General features: G+C 41.1%; 1 protein-coding gene across 3 annotated transcripts in view; it reads left to right on the top strand.

The window, feature by feature from the left end:
• Positions 1–18927, top strand: part of SCAF4 (SR-related CTD associated factor 4) — a 64136-nt gene that overhangs the window by 36983 nt on the left and 8226 nt on the right. For 2 of the 3 annotated variants that reach the window (XM_006035691.3, XM_014525718.2), the window contains exons 11-18: positions 850–1040; positions 4558–4658; positions 6079–6192; positions 7773–7929; positions 9177–9331; positions 16201–16363; positions 16503–16595; positions 16698–16910. In XM_006035691.3, the coding sequence (XP_006035753.1) occupies positions 850–1040; positions 4558–4658; positions 6079–6192; positions 7773–7929; positions 9177–9331; positions 16201–16363; positions 16503–16595; positions 16698–16910 (1187 nt within the window). The remainder of the gene's footprint in view (positions 1–849; positions 1041–4557; positions 4659–6078; positions 6193–7772; positions 7930–9176; positions 9332–16200; positions 16364–16502; positions 16596–16697; positions 16911–18927) is intronic. The other variant, XM_025191887.1, reaches the window with a different exon arrangement.

The raw sequence follows: 18927 nt of genomic DNA, 5'->3' as shown, positions 1-18927 counted from the left end.
CACACAGCTCCACAGGGATGGGCCACAACCACCCTGCGCACGTGGGGATGCTGTCTGGCTGGGGCAGGAAGCTGGGCTCGGGGGGGCTTCCCTCTCCGGGATCGGCCTCCCTGCACGCTGGGCACATTGCAGGCAGGGCAGAGCAGTCCCCAGTGCAGGGGCCTGGCCATGGGAGCCCACTGGAGCCTAGGAACAGCCACTGCGGCTGCCTCGGCCTGCCTTGGTCCTGGCCTTGCCCACCTGCAGCTCCCCTCAAGGGGCCAGCGCTGGGGCAGGCACTGCACAGAGCCGCTGTGCTGCAGGCTGCCGGCTGGCTTGGCCCTGAGCACTGGCTGCGGCAGCTGTTCCCAGAGCCTGGGGAACAGCCTGTGGCTGCAGCTCCCGCTCCCACTGTACCCGGCACACACACAGACCAAGCAGGAACCCCCTGTGTCTGGCATCCTGCCCCAGCCAGGCAGTGTCCCTTTGTGGGCAGGGTGGCTGGGCCCCACCTCCAGTGCTGCTGGGCCCCCTGCTGTGGCCCAAGTAGTAGAGCCCTGGAGTAGCCCCCGCTTCCTGCCTGATGCCAACTCTCTCTCTAATTTTTACTGTTAAAAAAAAAAAAAAAAGCAACACTAATGATTATTAATAGTATTAAATATGCAGTGCATCCTGCCATGTACCCACTACACCCCAGTTTTTTGTTTTTGTGGTGTGCTGGCACTCCAGCACCTTACAGGGTAGACATTGTCGTTTTTTCGGCACTCTGGCCAAAAAATGTTGCCTACCCCTGCTCTAGAGTGTTTTGTCTGTAGGCCCATGATGGTGTATAACAAATAGTGTGGCTTAAATATTTTTGTTTAAAACTAGATCGCCCAAGAGAAGACGATCAAGATCTGGATCTCGGTCTCGACGGTCACGTCATCGTCGTTCTCGCTCCCGATCTCGGGATAGGCGCCGGCACTCTCCTAAGTCTCGATCTCAGGAGAGACGTGAACGAGAGAGGGAGAGAGAACGCAGGTCAAAAGGCCTTCCTCAAATCAAGCCAGAAACTGTTAGTGGTGAGTTCTCTCAACTCAATTTACTTCTGTAACAAAGATAGCAAATTTGTTCTTATACTGCTTCTCAGATTCTCAGTCTTTCTGTTCACAGGTTCATTTTGTGCAAAATGTCAGGACTTTTTTTTTTTTAAGCTTTCTACAGATCTAGTTTTGAGTGCACTTTCAGAAAAATATTGCAACTAATAAAACAGCTAAAAATTCAGATGTGGAACTAAGCTTCTAGGGTGCCTGTACATGAGCCAGGAGGCTTCTCCAATGCACTGTAATTACAGCACATCGGAGCAGACTCGATTAACACACTCTGCCGGAGCATGGTAATTACTGTGCTCCAGCCAGCCTCCATGTCTTGTTTATCAGCATTCCCATGCTTCTAAATGACAGCAGGGGTACTTTAAAACTCATTCGAGCTTTAGGTAAAGCACCCCTACCGCCATTTAGAAGTGCAGAGACACTGATACACAAGATGCTCCAGATGCTTTAATTAAGGCTCAGATCTTGGATCTCAGAGTCACTGTAATTAAAGTACCCACCCCTGGAGCACATGTAAAAATGCCCCTAAAATCTAATGAGATAAAGTGTATGATAGTTGAAGAACTGCTTTGGGGCATTATCTGTGGACCCGAGTTCTTTGCATTTAATAAAGCCCGTTCCATGCAGCTTCTGCTCAGCGTGACAAAGAATGGGGCTACTATTTTACCCTTTCTGGACTAGTTTAAAGTAACATAAGGAAATGTGCCCACTAATCTATGCCCTCCCAAGAAAAGATGTTCAGTGAACAGGGAAAATGCTTAATGCATCAGTAACCTGTGGTTTTTTTGTATTCCTTAATGCACAAGCATCCTCTGAATGCACACTTAATGTGGACAGATGAGGTTAGTTAGGAAGTGCTGCCTCATCTGCTCTGTTCATTCTGACTGTGGTCATGTGTAGATGTACAATCCTCAGAATTAGGCATTCATTCTTCATTTTGAGGAAATGTAAGCTTTTTTTCTCAAACGCCTAATATAACTTGTAAGTAGTGTAAGGGTTTGTATTTTCCAGTTCTCCACTGTTTGTTTTTTTTGCCTCCATAGGTTGGGTAGTTGACTTAAGTTTGTTGAGGATGGCATTTTTTAAACGGCTCGTGTCTTGCCTGATTCCAGTCATGTCCTTGATATGTCTGTCTCCTACCTTGAGGGTTATTTTCCATCTAGTGCTTCTGTTGATCTTCCACTCAGTGAACCCAGAAAGACGGCCAATAAACACTTGCTTCAGGTTTCCTGGTTAAGGAAACCCAAGAAATTCAAGCTCTTTGACTTGGTCAAGATAAAGGGTCTTGGATCTGTGCAAGATTATAAATAACCTGTAAACTGTTGCAGCGTTTATGTCATTATCTTAATTCTGTGAGAAGGGAATCTGTGTCTAAGTTAGCACTGTAGTCAAGATTCATAATGGAAGACCTATATGAAATTTGATATCAATGCAAAATGTGTCGGATATGTTTCAGGAAATGCTCATGCCAGGGATCCTCAGTGCTGGAAAATTTCAGCTCATGCTGACTCCTTAGTGCTGAGGGACAGTCCTGCTTAGCTTGACAAAAGTTGATGTCCCGTTTTTCAGGGGTGTTGGTTGTAGCAGTGTTGGTCTAAGGACATAGGCAGTCTGCTGATGTCTCATTTTGGCATTAATGATGGACCATTACCCAGTTTATCTGCACAGGTAGGTAGGCCTAGGCTTTTAGATTGGTTGGGATCTGTCTTCAAATGAAAAACAGAATTCTGAAGGCAGAAATATCAGACTTGAGGATCAGAGTGGGATGTAGGGTAGTATGCACCAGGGACTGCAGTTATGTCTTCTCTAGTTTACAGGTGTGTCTGTCTCTCCTGGCTTCTGCAATGCCTCAGATCAAGACTGGCTTTCCTAGGGAGAAGCTGGGATTTACCTCTCCTGCACTGCTGCATGATTCCCCCACCTTGAAGGCCATTAGAAATCCTTTCTTTGATTCAAATGAAAGGTTAAGTCCACTCCTTCTTGTGCTAAGGATTGTCTGGACTTACCTTGGTGCCTTTTGCCATGGGAATTTTTGAGGCCCATCTGGATAAAGTCTCCTAAACCATAACAGGATAGTTTAGCTTATTCTGAGGCTAACTTGGAGTTAGTGTATTGCATTCTGTTTTCCAGATCCTTTTGTACTTGGATAATTCATCTTATTGGAGTATTTCTGTGCCTTGGGATTCATCTGCTTCTCTCTAGTCATATGATATTCTCTCATAGTCTTTGCCTCTTTTGGTTGAGCAGACTGCTTCTGTTTTTCTGTTCAGTAGGTCTGAATCTGAATGAGATATTTGTGAAGGGAATGTGGGAACCAACAATGCTGCACTCTTGTGACCTTGATTCTGTCTACATTTCTAGATGAATTATAGGAAGGTTTTTTTCTAAGTCCTCCTTGAGCATGTGAAGGAATTCCTAGAGTCAGACAAAATAAAACCGTGATTATAATGCTAGTCCAGGACAAGACCCTTTCTTTGACATGTACCTGGCAACAGCTAAAGGATTTTTTGAACAGCGGAGACTTTTGGGTGACTCGGTGCCACTATCAGAAGGATAACTAATCTTGCCAAGCACCTCAACAGAGATTTAGATACTGATTTGCCAACACCTTGCCTGATTAATTCATTTGTCATTTTAACTGCCACTGAGATCTGAGACATCTGGGGCTGACTGCTTGGGACCTGTCAAAGGAGAAGGGAAAACAGAAGCTAAGGACCTATGAAAGGTGGCTGTGGGAGCTGGTATATTGAAGTATTTTCAATCTAAAAAATGACTTGAGTTATAAAAACCTTGCGTATGTTTCTTGCCTGCTTCTCTCTGACCTAATATACTCAACATACATCTTCATCTTTGAAGCATAGAAGGGAACAGTATCAGGAATATCACAGAGAAAGAAAAAAAAAGTCATTCACTTTTACTGGATTGTCCTGGCTACAGGCAAGACCATTCTAATGTTGTGCCTGGTACCACAACTAAGTTAGGTACCAGCTTCTTCCATACTTACTGTCTCTTCCTTTGCAGCCTGCTGCACTGGACTGCAATGGAAATCTATAGCAATAGCATCATTGTTGCTTTAGTGTTTATCCATCACATCAGGCAGATCCATAGGTCTGTGCTGTTAAGAGTGTAAGGGGATTGTTTTCCTTGTTATGTTAAATTGCAAAGTTCATGAATGTCAAAAATCCCAGATAAGTATTGGGAAATTTGAAGTCTGTATATGTATTCTAACAGTGGTTAAAATACTGACTACTGTAAAGGGCACAAGTGAAACCCTGAGTTCATCTCCTGAAGGAAGGAAAAAAGGAAATAGCTTTTAGATAGTTCTGAAAGATTGATGTTGTTTTGTATCCTCTTCAGGAGGAGCAAAAATCTTTCGTTAATCTTTAATGAGCTTTCTACCGCAAGGGTTGCATTAAAAGTACTAGTAGTAAGTAACATGTCAAACTTTTAAAATTCTAATTAAAAAATTTTTTTTTTTTAATTCTAGTTTGTAGTACTACACTTTGGGTAGGACAACTGGACAAAAGAACAACTCAACAAGATGTTGGAAGTCTTTTGGAGGAGTTTGGCCCAATTGAATCTATAAACGTGAGTATAAATAGCAAGAAAACCCAAGCAGATGTCTTATGTTTTAGTTGCAGAGAGACTTTTTCCACCCATTTATTTAAAATGTTATTTTTAGTATTCAATAGCAAGGTCGGTATTTGCCTCTTTCTCTTATTTACATCACTTTCTAATTAAGTAAAACAGTTCTATGGAAAATACAAAGCACTTGCCACAACGTGTACAGGTTTCCCTCACTTTATGCTGTATGTGCATTCCTGGAAAATGGCGCATAACTTAAATTTGCATAAAGGGAACCCACTTTACAATGTAACAAATAGGGATGCATTCTAAGACTTGACTGTACTGATCCCCAGACCCATTTCTACCACATTTCTGACCCCTCACCAGCTTCTGCACAGTTCAAAATCTCCAGTTTTGTCTCCAGTGTTAGTGAAGTTCTCTTGTGCTTCATTGATGGACTGGGGAGAGGGCTAGGAGATAAGCTAGCGGGACACTTAGAAGCCATAATGGGGATGGCACCTATAGAAACATGCATCACAGACCACAAGCGAGGAGCACAGTTCCACACAGGAGACTATATTTTGGTGCGCATCACTCCTGCATAAGAGTGAATTTACCTTGCATATAATGAATTTTTGGTATAAAAAGGGTCACCGCATAAGAGTGAAATCACATGCACAGAACCCGCGTAAAGCGAGGGAAAGCTGTGTTTGTGTTCTAAGAGCAACATTACTTTTGGGCTTAACCCCAGGCTAGTTACCTCTGTTTCATTTGCTTTGGCTAATGGGCTAAGGAGGCGCATAATATGCGTCAGACAGATTCTGTCCTCCATTTGCCTGCTTCCATATTAGTGATATTTAGACCCTTGATTGTAGAAATTTTTGTGTGAACACCCTACTGCTGTGTTTTCCTTCCTACTGTGTTTAAGCATATGGCAGGATCCATGACAACGTTGCTGCATTGAATTTTTTTTAAATGGAAATGGTGTTTACAGTAGTAGTAAACTTTTTCTTTAAAAATAAATAACTTTTAAAAAATCCATAACACATGGCACCTGTTTTCTTCTGTCCATTGAAATTTATCAAATTTAGAAGAACATTTCTTCTTCAAATATATTGGAAATTGTTACGCAAAGGAAAGTGAAAATGGAGATTAGTTGGGAATTAAGTTTTGGGAAGACCGAGGCAAAAAGTGTTCATGTATTAGTGGCAAGCTTCCTTTAACAGTCGGCATCCTTTCTTCATGTGAAATGTAAACACACTTACTTTAATAAAAGGGTACTATTGTGCATTAGCTTGCTTATGCCCTCTTATTCACCCATAGTACTTCTTGTAATGTAAGGCTGATGTTGAAGCATGCAACAGATGAAATGTGTGCTATCGCTTGCTTTTGTTCTGTCAGTGCAGAAGCTTAAGTAATGTTATGTTTGTGATTGTGACAGATGATACCACCTAGAGGATGTGCCTATATTGTAATGGTTCACAGACAAGATGCTTATCGTGCCCTACAAAAATTGAGCCGAGGCAACTTCAAAGTCAATCAGAAATCTATAAAGGTATCACTTTCGAAAAGAATTTTGAAATTGATTCAGTTCTAAAATTTACAATCTTTATTTTATATTTTAGCTGTTAAACTGTCAAATACTGTATTGGGTATCTTTTAGACGAATGACATAATTATTTTGGTTGTTGGAGAGTAAACTTCAGCTGAACAATGAATTTGGACCCATTCCCTTTTAAGGATTTCTCTCACATTGACAAAAAGGATGCCTTTTTGAAACTCTCTTTATAATAGTTAAAATAGACTGTGTGTATACTTAAAAAAAAAAAAAAAAAAAAAAAAAAAAAGTTTACAAGAAAAAAAACCCAAGAAGATTGAATTTTGTTGAATGGGAAACCTGTAGAGAACACAGGACTAAATAAAGTTACATTCTTCCTTTTGATCATCTTAACAGGGCTGTTTCCTAGAGAGAGACAATTGAAGGTCTGATTTTTGTTAACTAGTTATCAAGCTAACTTCTCAGGGTATGCCTACATGTGCAAATGCTGCAGGGTGGGTTTACTTTAGAGTAAATTATGCTAGAGTAAACCCACCCCAGGCATGTGTCTAAATGTGCAGGGATGCGGGAGCAGATCTGCTCTTGGCAATAGTCTGCTCCTGGCCCTCTGCAGCAGCTAGGGGGAGCTCCTTGCTAGCCCAGGGGCTGGTGGGGAACATTGGTTGGGGGACAGCTGTCTCCTGGTGGGGGCTGAGAGAGTGTTCCCTGCCTTTGGGGAGGGGCTGCCTGTTGCTGGGGAGGGCTCTGCCACCGGATCCTGAGCGGGAACAATATCCCCCTTCCTCGGCAGCAGGGTGCACCTGGCCCTGGCTCCCTGATTGGGGCCCCAAGGCACTTAAACCTGCAGGGGAGCCCAATCAGGCTCCAATCTCAGCCCCCTGCCCCAATGTGTCGGTGGGGCAGCTGACAGCAAGCTCTCAACTGGATGGCAATCACAATCTGGGAGCGGGGCCTGGGAACTCCCTGCTGCTGGAGCACAAGGACATTGTCCCTGCCTGGACTCTAGTACCTTAGCAGCAGGCAGCTCCTGCGGGCAAGGAGCAATCTCCTGGCCACTGCTGACTGGGAGCAAGTTTACTCCTGGTTGGCTATCTGCATGTGCCGTATGGTATAGTAAGTAATTGTGAGTAAATTTGCTGTGTGTATTTACAGGTAGCAAATTTACTCACGATTAGAGCAAATTACTATGCAGCTTCTGCTGGTCAGTAAGTATCTAGTTCAGGTAATACTTACAAATATTTAATGCTCTTTCTTTGCTTTTAGGGGGTTTTACACTGTTGTACATAAGCCTTTCAAAACTCTAAGGCAAGTAGTAGGTTGTGGGAGCATCTTTTGCCAAATCTATATAAGAATTAGATCTGAAGTCCTGGTTTAATTCCACTTCAGATAACTGTATTCTTAAGTGATTATGATTTGTCTAAACTTTTAATTAGGTTTCAGTTGTCTGTGGTATCTTTTGATTCATGATATCAAACTTGTATTGTGATGCTGAATGCTACTCAACTTAGAGAGGAGTTAGTCCTGAGCAAACTTAAAACACAAACTACTCATTAACTATCCATTTCTTTTTCTTTAAGATCGCATGGGCTTTAAATAAAGGAATTAAACCAGATTATAAACAGTATTGGGATGTAGAATTAGGTGTTACCTATATTCCCTGGGACAAAGTTAAGCCTGAAGATCTTGAAAGTTTCTGTGAAGGAGGAATGTTGGATAATGAAACGCTTAGTCCAGGTAAAATATAACTTGATTTTAAAACTCTTCAGATAAATTCTTGGGTTTATACTTCTCAGTAGACCTGCGAATGGTATGTTTTCATAAATGTCTCTATTATGGCTTCCATATTAGTTTTAACATTATTTTGGTGATATTTTTGTATTTGATTTCAACTAAGCTGTACCCATATATTTCTATAAATGTGCACTATAAATACACATTTGTTTTACATATAATAAGAAAATGATCATTTGCGGTAAGCCACATGAGGTCAGTTGCACACACAGTTGCTTAATTAAGCTTGCTTAATTATTACGGCTTTCAAACTAATTATTACAGCATTATTAGCACAAGTATGTTGTATTAAAAACACACTTAAAAATTTTTTTTGGCAATTTCTTAGTTGGTCTTAAAGGTATCTTCTCTGAACCAATAGTTCTAGAGTTTTACATTTCTTGTATTTAAATACAAGACATTTTAAATTTGAAGGTTACTTTCTTGGTTTGTGAGCTAGTAATTAGGACATTAGGATTTTTTTTAACGTTCTGCCATTGTGTGTGGTGAACTAGCATTGTTGATCCACTGCTGTTAAACATTGTTTGGTCCAGTTAGCCATTATGGATACACAAAAACAAATAGTGAATATATGAATGCCTGGGTTTATCCTTGTAGAGTTTTTTTTCCTGACCTCTTGTTTTCTTTTTCTTCCTGCTTTTCTCCTTAATTGATACCTTGCTTTTCTCCATTCCTCAGGTTTGTCTTGCTGGTCATCTCCTTTGGTTTCCCCTTGTCTCCTTTCATGGAAAACATTAATGGTCAATAGAGCCTCCAAAATACGTTTTCATTTTAAATTGCATTGGGGGGGCTGTAACTAATATTGCTGTTCTATTGCATGCTGCCAGACTGGCTCCTTCTTTTTATTTGCCCAGGAGTGTGGACTTATACAGATCATTACCCCTAACATAATGATTATCATAGAGCGAAAACTACTTTCCTTTGCCCTGGAATAACTACATTTCTTGACTAGAACTTGTTCCAAACAACTCCACTCTAAAACTGGCATTATTTTCATTAGTTTGAGGCAAAAAAGCATAACTTTCCATCTAAATATGAAATGCTGTATAACATCAGTTTGAACAAATCACCAATTTGTGGCAAAATTTAAACTTTCAAAAGTAATTCACAGTGGCTCTAGTTAATGATGTTTGACGGTGAGTATGGTTTGTAGTAATTCAGCTGAAACAGTGTCTATTCATTTCTTTCAGAGTGGAAAGGAATTCCCAAGAAATCTGAGAATGAAGTTGCTCAAAATGGAGGTGCAGAAACCACACATACTGAGCCAGTGTCACCAATACCTAAAGCTTTACCTGTTCCAATTCCTGTTCCCATGCCTGCACCAATAACCGTGCCTCCTCCACAGGTGAGATTTTGTTGTTTTTTTTTTCCCTTCGTGGCTGGACATCTGTAACTAGAAGGCTACTTAAAATCAAAGTTCAGCATATTCATTCATGAGTTAGAGGGGAGAAGTTCTGCATGGCATTATAAATAATTTTCTTTATTTTGTATCCTGATGTGCCTTTTCTGATTAGGAGTGTAGGCTGTTTGTGTGACATGAAGGCAGAGGAAAGACCATTCAAGTCGGACAACTAATTGATGATAAAGCTTTAACTTTCTTATGTTGGAAAAAATGCATCTTATCTAGTCTCAGACCTCTGGGTCCAGTCAAGAGAAAGCAGGTGGTCTGATTTCAGCAGCTAAGCCAAGTCAAATTAACAAAAAACGTAAAAGACCATAGAAGCTGCAGGAAGTGAGAGTGAATACTATATTGATAATGTGGCTGTACTAAGGACTTTATTAGTGCTTACATCTGTAGATACTGAATTCAAAATGTGGCATTGGACAGTGACTGAATGTACCAAAATTACTTGGATGTTGTATTAAGTTTTATCAAAGAATCATAGAAAATTAGGGTTGGAAGGAACCTCAGGAAGTCATCTAGTTCAACCCGCTGCCCAAAGCATCCCCAACAAGATGATCCCAGACAAGGCTTTGTCTTACCCTGGTCTTAAACTCCAAGGATGGAGAGTCTGCAACTTCTCTGGGTAACCTGTTCCATTGTTTTACTACCCTGCTAGTGAGAGAGTTCTTCCTAATATCCAATCTAAACTTTCTGTTGCTGCAACTTGAGAGCATTGTCCTTGTTCTATCATCTGCTGCCACAGATCAGTCTAGCTCCATCCTCTTTTGAACCACCTTTCAGGTAGTTGAAAGCTGCTATTAAATCCCCCTTCAGTTTTCTCTTCTCCAGACTCATTAAGTCTAGCTCCCTCAGCTTCTCCTCATAAGCCATGTCCCTCAGCACCCTTGCTATTTTGGTTACCCTCTGCTGGACTGTCCCCAATTTGTCCACATCCTTTCTGTAGTGGGGGGCCCAAAACTGAATACAGTACACCAGATGTGACCTCACCAGTGCTGAATAGAAGGGAATAATCACTTCCCTCAATCTGGCAGTGCTCTTACTAATGCAGCCCAGTATGCCGTTCAGTCTTCACAACAAGGTTAAAGTGTTGGCTCATATTTAGTTTATTGTCCACTATATAACCCCCACATCCTTTTCTGCGGAGCTGCTGCTTAGCCAGTTGGTTCACACCCTGCAGCGGTACATGGGATTGTTCTGTCCTAAGTGCAGGACTTTGCACTTGTCCTTACTGAGCCTCATGAAATTTCTTTTGGGTCAAACCTCCAATTTATTGAGGTCTCTTTGAATCCTATCCCTACCCTCCTAGTGTATCTATTACTTGGTGTCATCTTGATGTAAACTTGCTGAGGGTGCACTCTGTGCCATCTTTTAGGTCATTGATGAAGACATTGAACAAAACCAGCCCCAGGACTGACCCCCAGGGCACTCCACTTGATACTGGCTGCCAACTAGACATTGAGCCATTGACTACTACCCTTTGAGCCCAGTGGTCCATCCAGCTTTGTATTCACCTTACAGCCCATTTTTCCAACCCATACTGCCTTAGCTTGTTTGCGAGATGTTGTGGGAGACCATATCAGAAGCCTTGCTAAAGTCAAGGTATACCACATCAATTGGTCTCCCCGCATCCACAGAGCCAGTCATCTCATAGAAGCAATCAGGTTGGTCAGGCATGAGTTTCCCTTAGTGAATCCATGCTGACTATTTCTAATCGCCTTCTTTTCCTCCAAGTGCTTAGAGATGGGTTCCTTGAGGACCTGCTGCATGATTTTTCCAGGGGCTGAGGTGAAGCTGACCTGTCTGTAGTTCCCCAGATCCACCTCCTTCCCTTTCTTAAAGCTGGCCCCACTATATTTGCCCTTTTCCAATAGTCTGGGACCTCTCTCAATCATCATGATGATGGCCCGTGGCTTTTCAGTCATGTCAGCTAACTCCCTCAGCACCTTTGGGTGCATCCTATCCAGCCTCATTGACTTGTACACATCCAGCTTTTCTAAATAGTCCTTATCTTGTTCTTTTGCTACTGTTGGATGCTCATCTCATCCCTAAACTGTGCTCACCCCCACCCCAAACTTATACTAAGATCATAAAAGAAGATGATGCTTTAAGTATGCCTAGGAAATCTTTCCTTGAGGCATATTACCTGTTTTACGTAAGCTTTGTTTCAGTGAAAATTATCGCAAGGTTTTTCTTAACTAGAGAGGTCATGATCTTTCAGTCTTAGTTTATCACAGACTGCCTTGGCTTGTTCAATGTACTGTTTATAAACCAACTTATTAACTTAAATAAGATACAGTACTTCTAAAATCTGAACATAACTGGAATACTTTTGTACATCTCAGTGAGTAGTCTTTAAGTCATTCAAATTTCTGAACTCTAGTTTTGGTACACAATAATGCTTGTATAGTTTACATTGATAGTGTTCCCCTTAGTTAAGGAGACAGTGACTTAAATGACATCAGTCTGAAATGTATACCAATACTGGCAGTTGTGATGCCTAAGATAAGTGTTAAAAAAAAAAAAAAAAAAAAAAGTGATGAGGAAGAAGTAATTTTCTTTCACCTTTACTTTGCTTATTTGGCAGTCATCTGTGTATTGCTAGTTGCATTTGTAAAACTTCCAAGTGTTCCCTACTTTGGGTTTTTCTTAAAGTAAGAGGACAAAAGAATGCTTTTTTTTTTTAACTTAGGAAATGTGATCAGTAGACCACAAAATGGCAGGCAGACTCGGGAACAGGCAATATTGGAACCCTGCCTCCATTTAAAAAAATGGAATTGGTTTAAATATTCAAAAAATGGATAAATCTGTGTGGGGTTTTCTGTACAAAGTTGTTTAGGTTGCTTTAGGTCCTCTCTTAATCTAATAGGATAATGAAACGCATGCTGGCGGAGGGAAGGTTTAAGTTGGACATCAGGAGGCGCTACTTCATGGTCAGGGCGGCTAGGGTCTGGAACCAGCTTCCAAGTGAGGTGGTGCAGGCTCCCACCCTGGGGGTTTTTAAGAGGAGGTTAGATGACCATCTTGCTGGGGTCGTTTGACCCCCAGTACTCTTTCCTGCCATGGCAGGGGGTCGGACTAGATGATCTGCCCAGGTCCCTTCCAACCCTAGAAACTATAAAACTATACTATTTTCAAATGTCAGGCTTTAAAGTGGAAAGAGTTTTTGTAGTCCGTAGCTAGCAATTGTGTATAATAGTGGTATTTAAAAACTTGTTATCCTGTGAACGTCTTACCATAGTTGGAGAAACTAAGCAAGGGCATCAAACTTATGGCCGTGGACCCTTATGATCTGGCCTGTGGGTCTCTGGACCAACCCCACGTACCAGATAGGGTAAGCACTGGCCCCAGCCCCATGCTTTGGTCTGGATTGGGCCATGCCAGAGCTACTGTGCAAAGCCAGTCCAGCAGCATGCACAGTCTAGCCTATACACTGCATGCAGCACACACTGACTCCACTCCGGGGCTTGCTTTGCACATGGGATGGATCTGGTGTTGCACACGGCACAGGGGGTCCAGCGTAGCATCTGGTACCCCGCCAGACTGGCACTGCACACTGGCTTTGGTGCATATGGATGTCCTACGGCTTGATCTGGACTGGCCAGTTCAGTGGGGCGCTGCATGCAGATTGCCCTGGACTTCCTGTGCCATATGCAGCTCCAGGTCCAGACTGCATGTTGTGTGCAGTGCACGTGGCAAAGTAGAGTTGGCGTGTGCTCCAGGCAGTGTGCAGGTTGGACCTAGAACCATGGGGACTGTATGTGGCTTTAACATTGGCCCTCAGACCAGCCTAGCCGACCTCATCCAGCCCATGGGGCCAGGTAAGTTTGCCTCCCCTGTTCTAGGACATCGAAATCCAGCATTTTTTGTCCGAATGTGTTCCCAAAAGGTCAAAAGCTATAATCAGTACTTTCATGTGGATTCTCTACTGTGTTTCATTTCTTACTTGGAGGGGGTAGTTCAGAAGTCCAGTAATGGTTCACAACTGCATGCAGTTTTCTGACACATCTGTTGGGGATCTTTTAAATCTTAAAAGAAGTTTAACTTTCAGTGATGTATGTGCTGAAAGTTGTATGGCTTGCATTTTAAAATTAGGGAAGGAAATACTCTCCAGTTCCTCGTTGATACGATTCACATCTGTTTCTCTTCTTGTCCATGTGTAGAGGCAATAGAAAATTAATACATTAAAATAAAATTAAATAAGTGGGTGGGGAAAAAAACTGTATGTTGATGTGTGGGTTCCTTGTATTGAATTTTTAGGTACGGCACATTATTCAAATGTAAAACCACAACAATTATTATAAATAACATGTTGATTGAAAGGTAAATACTAGGGATGTACAAAGCGGGTCATATTCGATTCGGATTCAGCCCAAATCAGGGGACAGTGATTCAGTTCACTGATTCAGATCACTGTCCCGATTTTCAATTTGGCTGGATTTGAATCTGAAGCTGAAGATTCAATTCTGATTTGGAGAATCGGCGATTTCGGCCATAAACACAGGTTTGGGGGGGGTGTTCTATATACCTCGAGGTACCAGGCGCAGCTCATGAACACTGAGATGGTGGTGTAGATGGAGCGTCTCACAGGAGTAGGGTGGGGTCCTCCGCGTGCTTAGCGGTAGACCTGGAATTGGATTGGAAATACTTGTGGTCCACTTCTGGGTCTGCTGACATGCACGTCGTGTCCCCCCCCCGCCGGCGCTCCTGTGGGACGCTCCATCCACTCCACCATCTCAGTGTTCACAAGCTGCACCTGGTACCTTGAGGTATGTAGAAAAAACATATAAAGCTGTGTCTATGGCGGAATTGTGGAATCTCTCCAAATTGATTCAGAGGCTTCTGATTCAATTCGGAGAGATTAATGGGTCTCCTGATTCAGTTTGGATTTGAAGATTCGGCTGCCAAATCAGGCTGAATCTCCTCCAAATCGAATCAGTGACTGAAGCTTCACACAGCCCTAGTAAATACACCAAGTAAAGGTCTGTCTACATTAGCAAGACATGGATAACTCACATAACTGAGTGATTGATTTATTAAAAAGGGGAAATTTTTGTCTTAGGATTTAGGAATATAACCATTACAGCAAGGAAATGTAAATAAAGGTTAAGTTTTATAATGTTTTGTAACAAAAACTAAGTTGGGTCATGTAGTTCATGTAATTCAGTGCAAGTATATTCTCAAAGAAACCTATGTTGCCTTTTAAAAAAGGTTATTCAGAAAACAGTTCTATTGACATAAATAATGGAGCTCTCTGTGTCAAGTATGTTCATTTTATGGCAGCAAAATACCAGCTAATGTCATCTACTAGCAACATTTTTTTGCACATTTTTTTTTTTTTTTTGGCAGACTTGGAGATGGCAAAAATCTATGACAAAAAATACCAGCTTTTATTTCTGGTAAACCATGCAACCTCAGCCTAGGACTTGGGGCTTGAGCTGGTCTTCTCTTTTTCAAGTTTCACATTCACAGTGTTGGGTGGTTCCCAGCCCAGTCTGGTCGGTAAAGCATAGTCTGCCTAGTTGTTTTAGATGGCGCGTCACAGCTTTAAATGGTCCTATAGTTTGAATTTAATAAAACAGTTTTTATGCCTAAGTACTGTAGTTCAGCTCTTTGGCTACAGTAACTGTATTGCTTTTAGGAATAATAGTAATCCTGTTATCTACTTGTACTACTCAAATGGGCTGATGTGACTGAATATACAAAAGGAAAAGCTTTCCTTCCTAAGATGGTGCCATATATATATATAATATATGCTCATAGTTCACTCAGATGTAATTTAACTGGTCTTTTTTGTTCCCGTGTTTGAGTAAAATCACGCCCATCTGTATTCTGTTTCATTTTTCTGTTTATTTCAGTTGTGTGAAACGAACCAAAAAAAAAAAAGGACTTTCTGTTCAAAGGATCAGGGTGGGGCAGGTTGCGTGGGGCTCTTCTGTCAGGGGCTGGACTTGGAACAGGTGCTGATGAGGCCTGGAGGATGCTGTATCCACCCCAGATTTTGCTGCTGCTCCACTCCCAGCGCAGCCCCAGCTCTTCCCAGTGCGTGGGTGGAGGGCGGGGCATTGAGCCGGGGCTGCACCAGCTGGTTGGTGGTGGCAGCGCTGGGAGTGGAGCAACAGTGAAATTTGGGGTGGATACAGCATTCTCCCAGCACCACTGGCACCTGCTCTGAGCCCAGCCCCTGCTGAGAAGATCCCCACGCAGATCCGGGAGGTACATGCCGCGCCACCTGCCTACCCCTGCCCTCTCCCTCACTGCGGGGGGCATTGATCTGCCCTCTTCATGCCCCTTCCCTTCTTCCACCACACCAGACTTAACAGCTGGAGGTGGCCTTATTGGAAATTAGAGATTTTGGGGGCCGATATGGATCCATTGTACACCCCTAGAAGTTGAAACTGATTTATCTATTCAGTTGATTTAAACATTAAGCAGAACAGTGACTGTTGCTCAAGTTTTATAAACAAAGTTAAACTTCTGAACTGGGGGAACTTACTGGTAAGTTACCTGGAAGTAGTCTTTTCGGCAGTTACAGAAAGAACACTTTCTTCACTTCAGTTTAGTTCAGTTCTGTTTGTTTAAAGCTGAGAAAAATGCAGGAAAGCTTGCTTGTTTGTTTTGTATTTATAATGTTTAAATGAAAACTGGATATGAAAGTTGTGATAGATTAATAAAAACTTGAATCGCATGATAGCCAGAAACAGTCAGTTCAGTTCATTAACCACAGATGTTTTCCTTGTTTAAATGCGATATGGTCATTTTTATATATGGACATTTTTAATTTTGAGGGTAATTCTTACCTTTCTTCATAGGTTCCGCCACACCCATCCGGCCCTCCTGTAGTTGGTGCGCTCCAGCCACCTGCTTTCACTGCTCCAATGGGAATCCCACCTCCTGGATTTGCCCCTGGGGTTCCTCCCCCACCACCACCTCCATTTTTACGACCTGGATTCAACCCAATGCATTTGCCACCAGGTATATAGAAGGCTCCAGAAAATATACTTTAGTTTAATCCAGTAATCATTAAAAGTGTCTGAGTGAAACTACAGAATTAACACATAATGTAAAAGTATGATGTAGTGTTAAACTTGATCCCTTCCTGGTTTTTGTATAGGTTTTCTTCCTCCTGGGCCACCACCACCTATAACCCCTCCAGTTTCTGTTCCTGTATCTGTTCCTCACACTCCGCCTGTAAACATCCCAAACTGTAAGTGTTTGTAAGCTGAGAAAGGTAACTAGAGAGAGAAAATTGTATGCATGCAGGAAAAATAATATTAACTTCTTTACACTAATGTAATTTGTTCCTTAGCTACTGCGACTGGTGTAAGTGAAGACACTACAAAGGATGCATCTGTTGGAAATCCTATTCCAACAGTGGTTTCTGGATCTAGAGGAAATTCTGAAACTAGTGACAGTTCCAAAATGTATGCAACTGTTCCTCCACCAGTAGCACCGACTAATGTACCTGCTCCTGTCAGCCAACCTATGCCTGCTCCTGTCAGCCAACCTATGCCACTTCTGGGTAAGTTCCCTTTTATATATTTTTCAAATTTATCCCAGTTTAATCACTTAAAAAAAAAGTTTTTTAAACTCAATTTTTTTTTTAATCTGTCTTGCTGTTTACCTTCAACCGATGGGAAACAAAATCAGTCAAAATAAACCACTGAAAATTCTGTCCTGGTTATGCCTAGGCAAATACTGGCTTTTTCATGCCATGGTTTGGCATTGAACAGGCATTTAAACTTCTACCAATAAGGCTTACATCATGAGGAAACAGAAAATGGAATTAATCTACTTCCAGATTTTTAAATTTGGGGTGGGAAGACATTAGCTGGGTCCAGTAAATTATATACAGTCTGAGATTAGCAAATTGACTTGCTTAATTAAATTATCTTTTATGGCATACAGATGCTTAGTCATGATATGAGCTGCGTTCTAGGCTTGAATTGTATGTGCATAAAGGAAATTATACACATCCACTGAAGGAGTGTTGCTCTTTTTAAAAATAAATTTAAAAAATATGAACACCGGGTGGGTGGGTGGGTGTGTGTGTATTTTTTTTTATTTTTTTATTTATTTTTTGTCTGTGGAATTGGTCATTTTATAAAGTAAAATCTCCACCCAACTCTACTCAATGCAAAGTTTGAGATACTTTATTGTACCTGAGCTTCTATTATTGTTACACAATCTTACTTCGAGAGAAAAGACTTGTAAACAAGTCAGCTGTAGACATTCTGAGATTTGAATTTTTTTATTATATGGGCACTTCCAGAATTTAAAGATTATTTAGTCTTCTAGAGCTGCCTGAAGAATGAGTACCTTTCACATGACTTGCTTATCTCTGCCAGTATAGGATACATACCACATGTTCATTTAAAAAGCTGTCTCCTGCTTCAATAAAAACATTACCATTGAATTTATAGACTGTTTATTCACTTGGACTGTGGGAGCTTCTAAGTAAGAACTTGAAAAAAATGGAATAATTTTATTTGGTATATTGAGCCTGGAAATCTGTTTGTATGGCAGGACAAATAGAAATACACCATCCCTATAATTAACAATTGGACTTAGTGGCTAAAATTTTTTTAAATGACTAGATTTTTTTTTTTTTGGATGCCTAAAGTTGGAAGTTCAACACAAGACCTTGAAGAAATTCAGTTTTTAGAAAGTGCTATGTATCTGCCCTCTGAAAATCATGCTATAAAATTGCCTCAAGATGGACACTATTTAAAAAAAAAAGAAAAAATCTAAACTAATGGGACAGGTACAGAAAGGAAAAAATTATAAGGAAGTCCTGGGCTGAGAAAAGAATAGGGTTACAGTAATAAAAATGTTATTGTTCTGTCAAGATAGTCACATCTTGGTGATTTGTTTCCTTATCTCTTACAACTGAATGTAGTAGCATTTTTTTTTAACAATTTAAAAAAAAAATGTAAAATAAAATAATAAAATTAAGATAGTAGTCTTTTGACTTAAGTATTCCACTCAAACCCTGGTATTTATTCAAACATTTGGCAGTTTGCTGTCTCACTGCGTATAGAATAAAGGATTATTGTCAAGTGAGAAGATTGACTTCATGGAAGAAAGTAAAAGTAAAATCTTAAAGTAACGTTGTTGATTTATTTATAGAAAATGCAGATGTCTGAATGTTTTTACCTGCTATACTTACTTATTATGAAAGGTTAAAAAAAAGTGCATTTGGAAGGTTAGGAAATAAAACTTTATCTCCTTTTATCAGCTTGTTTACTTTTGTGCTTTAACAGTACTTTGTACTCGAGAATAAACAGTATAGTTGACCTTTCAATAGGGTACACCAACTGTGGAGCTTTCACTTAGCAACAGATGGGGAGAGGTGATTTCTTTAGGATTGTAAAGCCACGCGTTTTCAGGGAGGTATGTTCCGATACTACACTAGTGCTCCACTTTTGCTGCTTTTTAAAATGGGCACGTTTCAAGTTGTTGGGGGCTACTTTAGAAGATAGAAACTGCATGTCAAGGAATTATGCAAGAACATTCCATACAGACAACTCAGAGTAAAG

Source organism: Alligator sinensis, unplaced genomic scaffold (genome assembly GCF_000455745.1).
Source record: "Alligator sinensis unplaced genomic scaffold, ASM45574v1 scaffold1207_1, whole genome shotgun sequence".
Lineage (NCBI taxonomy): Eukaryota > Metazoa > Chordata > Crocodylia > Alligatoridae > Alligator > Alligator sinensis.
This window is presented reverse-complemented; position numbering and strand designations above follow the sequence as displayed.